The following is a 13906-nucleotide window of genomic DNA, read 5'->3' as shown; positions in this document are numbered from 1 at the left end:
CCACCATAGTTTGTTTGTAACAACTCGAATTATAGATTTTAGACCCTACTTCTATGTTGATTTAGCGATGTCCGTCTGTCTATCCGTCTGTGGAAATCACTCTAGCTTCCGAACGAAATGAAGTAGATTGATAAAATGTTACTCAAATGTATATTATGTCTGCAGGACTTTTGGTATTGAAAATGGGGAATGTAAGTCCATGTCTTCGTATAGCCCCCATATAACAATACCTCCCGATAATTTAAGAGAAAATTAATTTTCTGTTTTTCTTTATATTTTACGATTCCATTTGCCAAATTTGCCAAATTAATTTATAAAGCAGATGGATAAAAATATTTGTATAAATAATGGCTTAAAACTGTTTTCTTCTTTATTTAAATAAGCAAAGAGAAATTTGTCTGGAAAGAGATATTTTTTCTTGAGCAGAGCTGTTCCAAATTGTGGAGGGTATTCAAAGTTCGGTCCGACCGAACTTATAGCTTTTTTACTTGTTTCTTCCTAATTTCAGCAATATTTTTTTCAATGGTGTATTTTTAAAAGCATTGTATCACTCGAACATTTTTTAATATTATTTATAAATTTTTTCTGCGTGGACTTTTTGAACACAGTTTTTTGATCGTAGATTTTTTTGAAATATTTTTTTTAAACGGTCGTTGATTTTCTAGATATATTTTTATTAACCTGTTATTCGTGGATTTTTAAAATTATTTTTTCAATCATATGTTAATTTTTTACATGTTTTTTGGGCATCTTTTATCAAATAAACGCGGATTTTTTAAACTATTTTAAAATAAATCTGTTAGGAGTCGAATTTCTTACAACCAGACTATCGTAGATTTTTTTAAATATTTGTGAAACTATTTTTCAAGACAGTACTTTTCTATACTACTATTTCAAATTCTTTAGTAAAATTGTCGTAGAGGAAATTTTAACAAAAAAGTTTCAATCGTGAATTTTATTTATTTATTTTAATGATGTCTTTAAGAAATACTTTTAAATGTGAAAATCTTATCCTCTTTTTAAAGGAAGTTTCTGAGTCAATTTTTAAAACTATTTTTCATTTCAGTAAAAGGGCTAGTGTCTTAAAAATAAAACGAAAACACTATTACATTTACAAATATTTTATTTGCATTTATACATTCAAATAAATTAAATATAAACACTGAATAAAGTTGTTAAAATTGTAAACTTATCTGCGATATCTATAACGTTTGAAATGGAACCACAACTGAAATATATTGTTATGAAACTGGCAACGAAAACCACGTTTATAGCTGAACTCCCACTCACGGTGGACAATTTTAAAGGCAATATCCTCGTAAGGTGGGCCGGCACGAAATCGCAAAATTGCAAAATCCGGATTATCTTCACATTGTGTGAGGAAATATTGTGGAGTTTTCGATTTGTCAATCAAATCGGGGTAGAATATATTGAATTTATAACCTTGTACAATTTTGGGTGGCGGATTATCCATATCGTAATGTGTCTGATTGTATTTATTCCATTCGAATCCGGTGTGTACTCGATTGAAATATCGAGGCTTACGCGGTCGATACTTATCTGTTGCCAATTGTATGGCCAATGAGTTGTCACATGGCATTTCAACAGAAAACTCAACTTCATCATTGGACATTCCCTTACGCGCCTCCTGCCGCATTTTTGCCAACTCTTGTGTCATGCTGGACTCTTGGTTTATTTCCAGCAGCTGTTGTCTTAATGTTTTCAAATTAATTTCATCTTCCTCTTCGTCGATAACATTAAGCGATCCTTGCGACTCAAATGGTATGTACGTAGGGCTATATCCACCTTCATCGTACAGTGCGAAACAATCACTTTCGAAAAGTTCTGGCGCAGTATCCTCATTTTCTTCATCTCTGACGTCTGTGTTGCGGGGAGACTCAGTTGAACTAAGTTCTTTCGCTTCTTCTTTGATCGATGTGGTTTTCAGCAGGTCCAGTTTCTCTCTCAATTTCTTTTGATGATGATCCCTAAGTCTTGCCCTGGCCATATGAGCTTTGAGTTGAGATAGAATATTTTCCCAATAACTTATATCAACGCCTTCAGTGCGGGAATCGATTTTGCTCTCAATTTTGGCCCTTAACTCATCTAGTTGGGTTATCGTCTTGTTGCGGAACGTGGCCGAGACGTCCTTAACCACACTCTCGTGTATTCCTTCCCTGCGCGAACTCACGGCCTCGTCATGCTCTGCTTGTTTCCTTTGCTTATGCAGTTCATCTTCAACTATGATGGTCATATCATTCCAAAAATCAATGTGTTCGCCCTTTTCCAGTTCAATGTAAACTTTTATGTCGACCAAGAGATCTTCTAAATCCTTTATGTTCAATCCATTGAGGATGAAGTAGGGTTCATGCATTTGCATCTCAATGGCATCTTCTAATTTTGAATCGTTGATATATTGAGCAAGCAGATCAATGGGCTTTGCCCGACCGTCTTGAATACGTATTTCGCTCCGCAAACGTGCTTGTTCCAAATGAAATTGATCTTCCTGCTTTTCCCATTCATGAAATTGGGCTGCCTCCTTTTCTCTTTGTTGTAAGATCATTTCCTCCTCCCGTTGTTGTCTTTCCCTTTCTCTTTCCAAGCGTCGCTTCTTTACTTTTTCCAGCTCAATTTTATTTTCCATTTGCTTTTGCCGGTTAATGGCTTCAACCGTTTGCAGGGGAGCATCTTTGAGACCTTGTTTCTGCAACTTTTAGACCAAACAAAAGTGGATGTCAGATTTGAATCACCAAAAGGATTGTCCTGGTCGGTGTATGTTTGATATTCATTGTCCCAGCCCATGCGTTGTTTACGTCTCAACTCCTTAGCTTCCTTTTCTCGTAAACGTCGTTCACGTTTCTGTTCGGGAGTTTCTTTTGCTTTCATTTCCTCCTTCATGCGTTTCTTCTCACGTTCTTCCATTAAGCGCCGCTCCTCCAAAGCTTTCAGGAGTTGAATGTTTTTAGGCATAGACTCGTCTTCTGACGAGGAAGATGAGGATGACGATGAAGAGGAGGAGCGGTATTTCTTTTTTGATTTGGATTTATGTTTCGATTTATGCTTATGACTGCGATGTCGATCTCCATGGCTATCTTTCTTGTGCTTCTTTTCTTTCGGCATTATTCCTGTGTGAGTCCTGTGAAGATGTAAACGTTTCACCCACCCGCAAGTTCCAAACAATAATGATGGGCACAACTAAATTACAAAGCTCATATAAAAATTTCGCCGCCGTTGAAATAAAGACCAAAAAAGTAGTGATAAATACAAAACTCAAAACAAAAGTAACATGCCTTCAGAGATATAAAGATCGAAAAGAAAGAAAGACGGCTGTGGCGTTCATTGAATGAGCGACAGAACTAGATAAAATTATTTTACTGACGGCGACGTGGGCAGTATATGCTGGTATTAGCAATTACGTAATGTAGACTACATGGTACAAGAGTACAGGTAGTCGCATCGACACAGCTGCTGTACGGTTGGGAACATTGATATGTCAAAAATTTTAAATGTTTTTGACTGGCTAGCTTCTTTGTAGATCAACAAAAGAGTTTTAGGTTGATTAAGTTCGATTTTGGCCTTACTTTTTTGTTCTTTTCGAAGAAGCCAGCCGATGACTTAATCCAGTCAAAAAAGCGTTTTATGTACTCTCACCTTAAACCAGAATAAATAAACGACTGTACTCTTTTACACTGACTTCTCGGAGACAATGCTTTTCTCAAGAGTATATCTTGAGCTTGGGCGTTCATTTTACTTTGCCATTTAAAGCTTTCATAATAAGTTAAAAAATGTCTAAATGAAATTCCATTTCGAGGTTTGCAATATTTACCAATACCAATTCTGTCGGTATCCCCCAAATAACAGCACCTAGCCCTATTAGGTATTTAATTCGGTTTGTATCCAGGATTTTTAATGGAATTGTCTCAAATTTGTATTTGTATTTTACATCGTTTTCGACACACTTATAACATAATGTTAACCAAACAATAATATTTTGACAATTAAGGATCTGCTAGGGATATATTTTCTTAACTTAGACATCACATACGATAGCTATTGGTAAGTGTAAACTTAGCTTTAAGAAAATTGAGGAAATACCGCCATAATCTGTTTTGGCCTTATTGTCAAAAATAAAACGGCGTCAATTCGCAGCCGGGTCAAATATCGACGAAAGTATCCCTATTATTAATATTCTTCCCGCGCACTTCTTCTGTTGACATCGTGGAGTTCTCAATATCAAAAGATTACAACTATACTTGTTGAATTATTTCAAGGAAACTAGTCGTTTGTTGCTTTGAGTAATTTCCTTCAAACAAAGCAAAAAAATTATTAATAAAATGAATAATAAATTAACAAAGCCAAAGGAAAACAACGAAAATTTGTGTCCAACAACGAGGTAAGAAAAAATAAAGTCGCAATAGAAAGAGTTTGTTCTCTTGAAACGTGTCATGTTAAGAGAGTGGGTATGTCAGTGAGATACGGGAGAGTAGACAAACAAACAAAAAATGCAATGTCAATTCGTGTGTTGCTGCAAAACAGTGTTGGTTAAAAAATAATTTATTAACAAAACAAATGAGTTTTTGTGCATTAATCGCGTTGCTAAGTGTCAAGTGCTACAAACCAATAAAGTGAAATTGTTTAGAAGATGAATATTGTTCAAGAAGTATTGACGAATTAATATTGACTGAAATAAACTTCCCCCAATCTGCTGTTGCATGTATGTATGTACATATCATAGCTTGTTGTGTTTGAACAATGAATTTACGTGCTTTTAGTTAACATAAAAAGTATTTTCTCCCATATTTGTTGAATATATTTACGTTGAGGACGCCGATTAAATAAAATAAATTCTTATGTGGCTTCATCATTTGGGGTCAACAAACGTACAAACAGTGGGTATGTGTGTGCAATTGTTAACGAGCAGCGGCATCGACATATAATGGGCGTGGATTGGGGGTTTGCATTTGTTTCCCTGCTCCCACAAAGTTCCTGGGTCATTGCCTTTTCACAGATTTCATAGTTACTTTAAAGCCGTAAACATCTTCGCTATCTGTTGAAAGTTAGTTACCTATATACATAAAATATATGTTCAACCACACACACATCTTTTTAGGAAACATTTTTTCATGAATCTGAAAAAATTAAGGAATATTAAAGGAAAATATACCCAGTACACGAATACCACTTTAATCGGTTAGAATTTTTACAATAGACAAGCCTAATTGTTCTGATCAACACGATAAACAATTAACACATTAAAAGTGGGCTTTACTTTCGAATGGAATCTTAAACTCAGAGCTGAATTGTAGCTAGATCGCTATTTAAAAAAATGACACGTTTCCACACCTCTTGAATTCCTTTTTTACATTTTGTCAGCATTATTATTGTTTTATTACACAATTCACCTAGTTATTAATGAACTTTCTCTTTTGCAGAAAACGTTTATCTAGCAAAAGTGCGACACAAACCCCATCGTGGAAATTAGCAAAACTTGAAAGTACTTCATCGCCATCAGCTCTTACAAACGAATATTTAGAAGAGATGGGCATTGGAATGCTAGATTCAGAGGAGAGCTCCTCATCAGCGGCTTCCGCCATAGCATTAGCTGTGGCTAGTGCCGATGAAAATTCCAATGAAGCCACCCCAAATTTGGATGCACCAAAATTTTGTCATCAACAAAGGCAAATTTACCGTAATATGGACACATCCTTGCTAGATGCAACAAATGATAATGCTAGCAATCACAGCTTTTTGGATCCCAACGATACATCCACCTCTTTACAAAGTGGAAAATCTACAAATGGACAACATCAACATCAGCCACATCCTTTGAAACAACATCCGTTAAATATAAACAACAATTCAAATTCATCATCATCTTTTGACATATATACAGATGAACAAGGACAACATACAATACAGAAGACAAAGATCAATGATAAGTTTCACATGCCAAATAATACCGCACTTGCTGGTAGTCAACAAAAGAAAATTGCCATCTTGGGAATGGGAGCAGGAAATGTTGCGGCGTCAGGTGGGTCGGCCAACAGCAACTCACCCTCGTCAGCTGGAAAAAACACTAGAAGTCCTTTGGCCACCGTGGCTTGCAACAGTTTCCTCAGAAATGCCCAACTGCAGCAACAGCTTTTATTGCAACAACAACAGCAGCAAATGCAATTACAACAAGTATGTATTTTTGTATAATATAAAAATATTTACATTAAACGAAAATTTTATTGTCTTTTCTTAGAATACCTTTAATAATTCCATGCCACAGAGGTCACAGTCTCCCTCAATGATGCCGTCTACTAGTCAACAGGCAGCTATTTTAAAACAACAGCAACAATTGCAAAAACAATATATTCAACAACAAATGCAGCAACAGAGCGTTCATATGGTGGCCCAGACGCCACGATTCGCTCCCTCCGACACTTTCTTTCTATTTCGCAATCAAACCATGCGTGAACGCAATCCCGATGGCAAGGATCATTTCAATACACTTTCTGATGAGATTATATTGCAAATATTTAAATGGTTACCCAAAAAAACTTTGCTTCGTTGTGGCTATGTATGTCGCCGTTTCAATCGTTGTGCCAGCGACGAATCTCTGTGGACACGTTTGGATTTGGGCGGCCGTTCTATCAAAGCAGGTGCAATGGAAAATATTCTTAAAAGAGGCGTTGTCATACTGCGATTGGCCCAAGCAGAGGTAGGAAACGTTTATCAGTATAATTGAGCAAAAATAAAAACGCCTTTATTACAGCTCAATCATCCAGTTTTCGAATCTCGCTTTCTAGAAGCTGAAGCCAATTTTGAATCAAAATTACAGTATTTAGACTTAAGCATGATAACCATAACGAAGCCTTCGCTTAAAATGTTACTGTCACGTTGTCGGCAATTAAAGAAACTAAGTCTAGAGCATGTAGCTCTCAACGACGAAATATGTAATGAGATTGCCAAAAATACTGGTTTAGAGGCCTTAAATTTAGCCATGTGTTCGGGTCTGGAAGCCTGGAGTGTTAGGAAAATTATGGAGGCCTTGAAACAGTTGAACAGTTTAAATATATCATGGACAAATTTATCGGTTGATGCGGTTACATCTCTGGTAACAAATGTAACGCCAAATTTAATGAGACTCAATGTGGCTGGTTGCCGTAAAACTATGTTTGATTCACGTAAGTTGAAATGATAAATATTTGTTTTTACGTTGATATCAATCTATAATTTTATACTTCCAGATTTAGCTAGTTTAGCAAAACGTTGCACTCAACTGCTGGAATTAGATTTATCCGATTGTACTGGACTAACTGGAAATGCCATAAGTATTATATGTAAATTTAAAATGCTCGAATACTTATCATTATCAAGGTGTTATCTAATACCTGCCACTGCATATATGTATGTTTTGCTACGATGCTTAGTTACATTTGAATGCAACAATTAATCAATCTTTTTATTTACAGAGAATTGCGCAATATGCCCACACTAACTTATTTAGATATATTTGGAATGCTAACTGATTCAGCTTTGGAAATGCTGGAACATACATTTTCAAAAATTGGCATAAACAAATTCATTCATAGTTCTGTAGCACGCCCCACTGTTGGTACCCGGCGAACCTCCATTTGGGGACTACGTACACGAGATTAGTTTTATAATCTTTTGTATAAATAAAAAAAGAAACATTAAATATTTTATCGGTAATGTTCATTTCTTTCATATTAAAAAAGTTTAATTACATAAAAAAAAAATATTTTATTTCCACATATGTTTCAAGTATCTTTTTCCCTTTGAAAGAATTCATAATTATCTTCACAATCGATTCATTATAAAATTTTAACAAAACTAAATTGTGGAAATTTTATTATTTTTTATTATATACCGAAATCCCTTTTTTTATACAAACTAGAATAGTATACTAATGAAACCTACAGAGTAACGGCTTAGCTCTAAACAACTGTAATTCTTTATTTGTGAATGAAATCAAATTTTAGTTTAAGAATTGTGTAAATAAAACAGTTAAAAATGATTCGTATGGTGAATTGTTATATTTGGATGCACATATCTCCTTGATAGGGAGAACTTGTCTTTTAGTATGTACCTTTAAGCATACACGACTGCGACACTTCCGCACGCCATGGCGTTGACTACGAATTTATTTTTTTAATAACATATAAAATGTCTTTCTTAACATGACGAATAAAAAGTTTAAACCAGATGAAATGTCAAAATGTTTGGCTTATCTCTAATTTAGGAAAAACTCTTCAATTTTTCCCAGTGGTAGGCATTTTTACCCTGACAATTTCTTTATTTTGTTCTGTGATTTTTTTTAATCACAATAATACATTTTGGCATTAAATTTGGTAGGCAGCTGGCTTGGAAAGGGGGCCATGGTTCTCGCCATAATTGTTTTGTTTTTGGAGAATAACGTTGTAAAATTTGAATATTTTTGTTAATTTTATATTTAATGAAATACAACATTTTTACATGGTTTGGTTTTTTAATGACAATTTGTTTGCCTTAAAAAATCAGATTATTGGTTGCAGTTTTAAAAGGTGAACGTCTGTTTACTTTTAACGGTTTGCGTTTAGATAGAATATTGTATACGGATTTATACACCTTATCAGTATTTATAGCTTAATTCGGATTTATTTAATCATATTACCCATATAAATATAAGCTTCTGTTTTAGTATGACGAAAAGGAAAGAAAAACTACATTCCGAATGTATTTTTCAAAATATGAATTTAAATAAAAAAAATTCATTCGGACAATAATATCCTCCCAAGACCCAGTTCTATTAAGCCGAGTGGATTAATCTGTAATAGTATAAACGCACTATTACTCTCTGAGAAAGAAGATGCTGGATAATTTCTGCATTAATCTATATATAACATGATAGAAGAATATAGGAAGATGCAACAATGCTCGGGAACATTAATATGTCAAAAATTTTAAAGTGTTTAGTCAAAAATAAGAAGATCTTTATGTTTCTTTTTAGACGACGCAATTTTTTAGGAATTTCAAAATATTTTCATTTAAGATTTTCAATTCCACAATCGGTTTGACAGTTTATTGTCCCAACAGGTGTGACGATGTGACTACCTGTATTCTTCTGCCATGATATATAACAAGACATATAAAAATACTTGGCGAAAAACTTGAAATAAAACAATATTGTTTTTCTTTATTTATTATATAAATTTTTTTAATTATTTTTATTTTCATTCATTAGTTCATTGTTAATATATTACAAAGTCTTATTTAAATTCTTGTTTTTTAATTAAATTTTTAAAATTTTCCTGGTTTTGTTTTATATTTTGAAAAAATCTATAATAAAGTTGGTTTTATTTTATTCTTTAAAGTTTTGTTTGTGTTTGTTGTTGTTATTGTAATATATTTAAAACGTAACTATATAATTGTATTTCTTTTAACCTATCCAAACTTTTGGTTTGCATTAGCTGTTTTTTTAATTTTTGAAAATAAAATAAAATGTCGTTCTATTTAATTTATTTCTGGAAATGGACTGAAACAATTGCAAAAGTTGAAGGAAAAAAATCAAAATAATAATTATATTATTATTAAATAATAATATAAAGGCATGATTGTTAAAGCATGTTTCCATATATAATGATAACAATTGTTAATTACATTGCGTGTACGCCATGGTAGAAGAATACAGGTGGTCGCGTCGACACAACTACTGGGACAATGAACTGTCAAACCAATTTTGAAATTGAAAATTTTAAATTAAAAATTTTTAATATTGAAAAATTGTTTGGTTTCGTATAATAAAAAACTTATTTTTGAAAAAAATTTAAAAAAAACTTTGGCATATCAATGTCCCCATGCGTTGATGCATCTACCTGTATTCTTCTATCATGATATCAAGATGGCATGAAGTTATAGCGCGTTTACATACAAAATTATTAGCCGGGGTTACAGCTATGAGTGACCAATCACAATAAACTTGATGTATATTTTCCATTGTCAAATTTATTGAATTCTTTATCACTGTTAACCCGTACAAAGATTTGTACGTAAAGGTACTTTTATAAAATGTAACTCAATGCCCCTTACCTAGCCGCTTCATAAAGTACGTTTACATACAAAATCTCTACCCGGATTAATACTGGTAATTGACCAAACGTAATATATTTAAGGTATGTTTTATATGGTCAGATTTATTGTGATAAGTCAATAATCAGGGCTAACCCGGATTCACTCCAATCACAATACATTTAGGATTTGTTTTATGTGGTCAGATTCATTGTAATTAGTCAATAAACAAGGTTTACCCCGTTACAGTATTGTATGTAAAGGTACTTATACTCGGCAAAGATTCATGAAATCATATTTTCAGTCCAAATGTTAATTATTCAAATAAATATGTACATGTGTACTTTTTTGTCATTTCTCAGAACAATATTTCTTGTGTTTCTGTCTGTTTTTGGCTTAAACTAATTATAAATTGAAATTTATTTTATAATAACTACAATACGAAGAGGAAGAAAAAAGCATTTCTTTTATTTATATTTACAACTTTGTGTTTGTTTTGTTTGTCTTTATGTATAACAAAAACAATAATATAAATAATAAAAAAAATAAAAAACTCAAATAATTTATATTTTTTTTCATTCGCTGCGAGTTTTTACGGAAATTCGTCTTACATTCAGTTGTGTCTCTTTAGTATTTGTGACTCTGTTACCTTGGCTAATTAAAAGAATTTTTTAATATATGTATTTTTTTTAATTTATCATAAAGATATGGCTGTTCTACGATAGTACATTCTTTGTTTTTTTTTTTGTGTATGTTTGGGGAAGATTTCACAGTAACAGAATTTTTGATAGGGTTTTTAATGGCATTTTTGTCTGTTTTTTAATTTGGTAGGAAGAATGTTTTTTTATATTTTAATATATAAATGCAGGTTGTCTACTTAATAATGGAAGTTTTGTGCAAAGCTCTTCTATTTTAATTACACTATGCAACTGTTTCTTTTAACGGTTTGTGTCTGAAACAAATTTGGCAAATTTTTTTTGGCTAAACTTTAAGTAAAATAAGGTTTTTGTCTCTGAAATGCGAAACATATTTAAATATTGTTTCCAAATTTCTAAAAATAAAATTGCATTTGCAAAAAATTTTTGACACTTTTCGGATTGAACACATAATTTTTATTATGCGTTCCTCTTGAAGTTGTTGTTGGTTAATACTCTGTTTCTTAATTTTAACTTAAAATAAACAAGTTACCCTCAGCATATGACCAGTTAATTAAGAATACCCATGGTGCAATCAGTAAAATTTACAATTTACATGACGTATACGCTATAGAATTGACATTTGAAATCGCATGGATTTAGTAATCTAAACGCGCTCTTAGTTGACCCGGCAATATGATATAGGAGAATATAGGCATCATTCATCTATCAAAACTAACAATTTACTCCTTAATACATACGCATAATCAAAATACCATATTCTTTATAAATAGATCGTGAAAACAGTGTGTATCGTAGAATACAGAAAATTATAATTTTATAGCGCATTTAGATACAAAATTTCATTCGGATTAATCCACATTATCAGGATTTATTACTTAAACCGGATTTATTTAACCAGATTTACCATACAAAAATAGATCTTCTCCCGATCGGATCTATTTTGAATCCGATGTGGAATCTACATACTAATAGAAATCATCAATGGGTACAGCGGTAGTACTGTGGTACACTCCAAAGATGCAAATGTTTCTGCAAAGGCTTTGTTTTCATTTTGCATTCTAACTATAACAAAAAAATTAAAATTGTAATTGGTCATGATAATACAGAATGTGAATACGCACTTATTTTTCAGCATCAACTGTCTTCATGTTAGCTTTTTCGAAAAATAATTTTTGGCAAGTTTTCGTATACTCATTTAGTTTTGTTAACCCACTGGATCTATTAAACCCAGTGGGCTAATCCTCAAAAGTATGAATGTGTTATTAGGTAGTTTTATTTTCTTCTACAATGAAAAGAAAACAAACGGAATCCCGGCAAAAACTTGCAAGCAATCAGCTGATTTATCTAAACAATGCAATTTGTTCATTATAAAATGAAGTGCAGTTCACAAAAGTAAAAAAATATATATTAGACTTTGGGTCATCGAAAAGCATTTTGAATAAATTGTACAAATTGTTGGGAGATTGTACACGCCTATTGCCCTTTTACTTTTTTCCCCATTTTTGTGCCAAAGAGAAATATTTTTCTTACTATCCCAAAGAATTACCTGGTTAAAACTTATTGGCATGGTAGAACCATGGCTCAATAAGAGAGGTTGCTCAACTTCAAAGAAACTAAAAAATGCAACTCTGTGCTGGAGTCGTATAGTGTCAAATAGACTTTTAAATGTACAACAGTTCGCTTTGTTTACTTTTAATGTTTTTGAACAAAATTGTTTTTTTTTTTTTGGAAAAACCTGCGAAACAATAATGGAATTCCGGGGTTATTCTACAAGATTGAATCTAAAATAGTAGGTCAATACAGTTTTATCACATAATTGTATGTTTTGACAGAATAAAAAAAACTGTATTTAGGGGGTTGCTTTGTTCTGCCTTCTGTAATTATGCCATGGGTAGAACTAATGGTGTAGGTACAAAAGAAGCTTGAAGTCATGGCTAGGTATATTTTGTGACATTTCATACAGGAATTACAGAGCCGCACTAAAATCTTGTCGGCGTTCATTAATAATAAATATGTTTTTCTGTATTATCTTCATTATTTCAAAAGGATTTTATTAAAGGATTACTTCAAAATTCACCATGGCAGATCCATCCCGTTAAGCCTTTGCTTACTTGTTGTGGCCAGTCTGTTCTATTCTGGGAATTGAATAATCGAAGTTAAATGTGGGACCGTTGTTATCATATCTCTTTGATATTTCTTAGAGATGTTAAATTTTCAGAGCTTTTTTTCTTGGAATTATACATTTAATGTGGTATTGAGTATTTAAATAGGTGTTGAGGACTCAAGCATGGTAATAATACTTGGCTTAGAAATGGGTTAAATAAATATAACTGTGAAATAAATGAATCGAATAGCAGTTTAAAATGTCCTTGAAGTGAAAAGCCGATTTCTACCAGTAGCACCGTGTAATCACACTTTTATGATAATATACATTTGAAAGGGTTTGTTTGTTTTTCATTTGTGTGAATGTGTTTTATTTCAGAGGGAATGGCAGTGGTTTATTTTCTTTGACAATAACAAAAATCCACAAAAATATGTATTGTTTTTTTTTTTTGAAATTATAACATTTTTAATTCAACATTGCTTTAGTTTTGTAAGACTATTAAGAAAAAGAAAGCAGTTGAACATTCAGCATAAGTATGGCTTTTTTGTTTTTGTTTTTTAGTTATTCCATCTTGGAAAATAAAGTAAGTAATTTTGTAAATGTTTTAGAATAGTAATCGAATGTTTTCATTTTATTTTTTGTTTTGTTCCCTTGTATACAGTTTCATTTTGGATTTCTTTTTCTTTTGTTTAATAAATAGCTAGGAATAAACCTTTTGGGGGTTGGGGCATAATTAATTATTGAAAATTAATAAAGAATACTAAATTAATGAAAACTATGTTAAATAAAACGCTACATTCAATAAAAACTAGCAAAACTTAGAGCTAATTAGATTCGTATATAAAAATGCAAATTAAATATTATATTGAAACGATAATAAAGATACATTTCTTTTAAGTAATTGCGGCTGAGAACACGAACTCGTATCGACGACATCAACGCCGTCTAAAGGATGATTAAGACTATGTGAATCATAGCCTAAATCTTGCATTGGAACAACTTCGGGTAGCAGGTGTCGCATATGGGATGATGGAGAGCGTCGACCTTTCATTTGATGCCTAAAAAGGGAGAAAGGAAATATTTATGT

At 32.4% G+C, this 13906-nt stretch overlaps 3 protein-coding genes across 5 annotated transcripts in view; 1 reads left to right on the top strand and 2 right to left on the bottom strand.

Moving 5' to 3' along the window:
- Positions 1-1105: 1105 nt before the first annotated feature.
- Positions 1106-3250, bottom strand: LOC101893714 (splicing factor Cactin). The gene is given in 2 exon segments (XM_005188551.4): positions 1106-2715; positions 2718-3250. Coding segments are annotated over 2 exon segments (1929 nt in total). The 5' UTR covers positions 3121-3250; the 3' UTR covers positions 1106-1189.
- A 933-nt stretch (positions 3251-4183) lies between these two features.
- LOC101893441 (uncharacterized) lies at positions 4184-8026 on the top strand. The gene is made up of 6 exons (XM_005188549.4): positions 4184-4393; positions 5433-6183; positions 6248-6706; positions 6761-7172; positions 7236-7395; positions 7461-8026. Exons 1-6 carry the CDS (start codon positions 4335-4337, stop codon positions 7645-7647), a joined length of 2028 nt encoding a protein of 675 aa, XP_005188606.1. The 5' UTR covers positions 4184-4334; the 3' UTR covers positions 7648-8026.
- A 5390-nt stretch (positions 8027-13416) lies between these two features.
- LOC101893271 (two pore potassium channel protein sup-9) overlaps positions 13417-13906 on the bottom strand; it is a 29651-nt gene continuing 29161 nt past the window's right edge. For all 3 annotated transcript variants that reach the window (XM_059127956.1, XM_059127957.1, XM_011296285.3), the window contains one exon: positions 13417-13877. In XM_059127956.1, coding sequence (XP_058983939.1) covers positions 13673-13877 — 205 coding nt within the window. In that variant the 3' untranslated portion in view covers positions 13417-13672. The remainder of the gene's footprint in view (positions 13878-13906) is intronic.

This window comes from Musca domestica, unplaced genomic scaffold (genome assembly GCF_030504385.1).
Source record: "Musca domestica strain aabys unplaced genomic scaffold, Musca_domestica.polishedcontigs.V.1.1 49, whole genome shotgun sequence".
Classification (NCBI taxonomy): domain Eukaryota; kingdom Metazoa; phylum Arthropoda; class Insecta; order Diptera; family Muscidae; genus Musca; species Musca domestica.
Note: the sequence above shows the minus strand (reverse complement) of the source record. Positions and strands in the feature narration are given on the sequence as shown.

Coding starts and splice junctions, on each gene's coding strand:
- LOC101893441 (XM_005188549.4), top strand. CDS start 4,335: ATGAATAATAAATTAACAAAGCCAAAGGAAAACAACGAAAATTTGTGT. Junction 6,707..6,760: donor TGCGATTGGCCCAAGCAGAG/GTAGGAAACGTT, acceptor CCTTTATTACAG/CTCAATCATCCAGTTTTCGA. Junction 7,173..7,235: donor TAAAACTATGTTTGATTCAC/GTAAGTTGAAAT, acceptor TTATACTTCCAG/ATTTAGCTAGTTTAGCAAAA.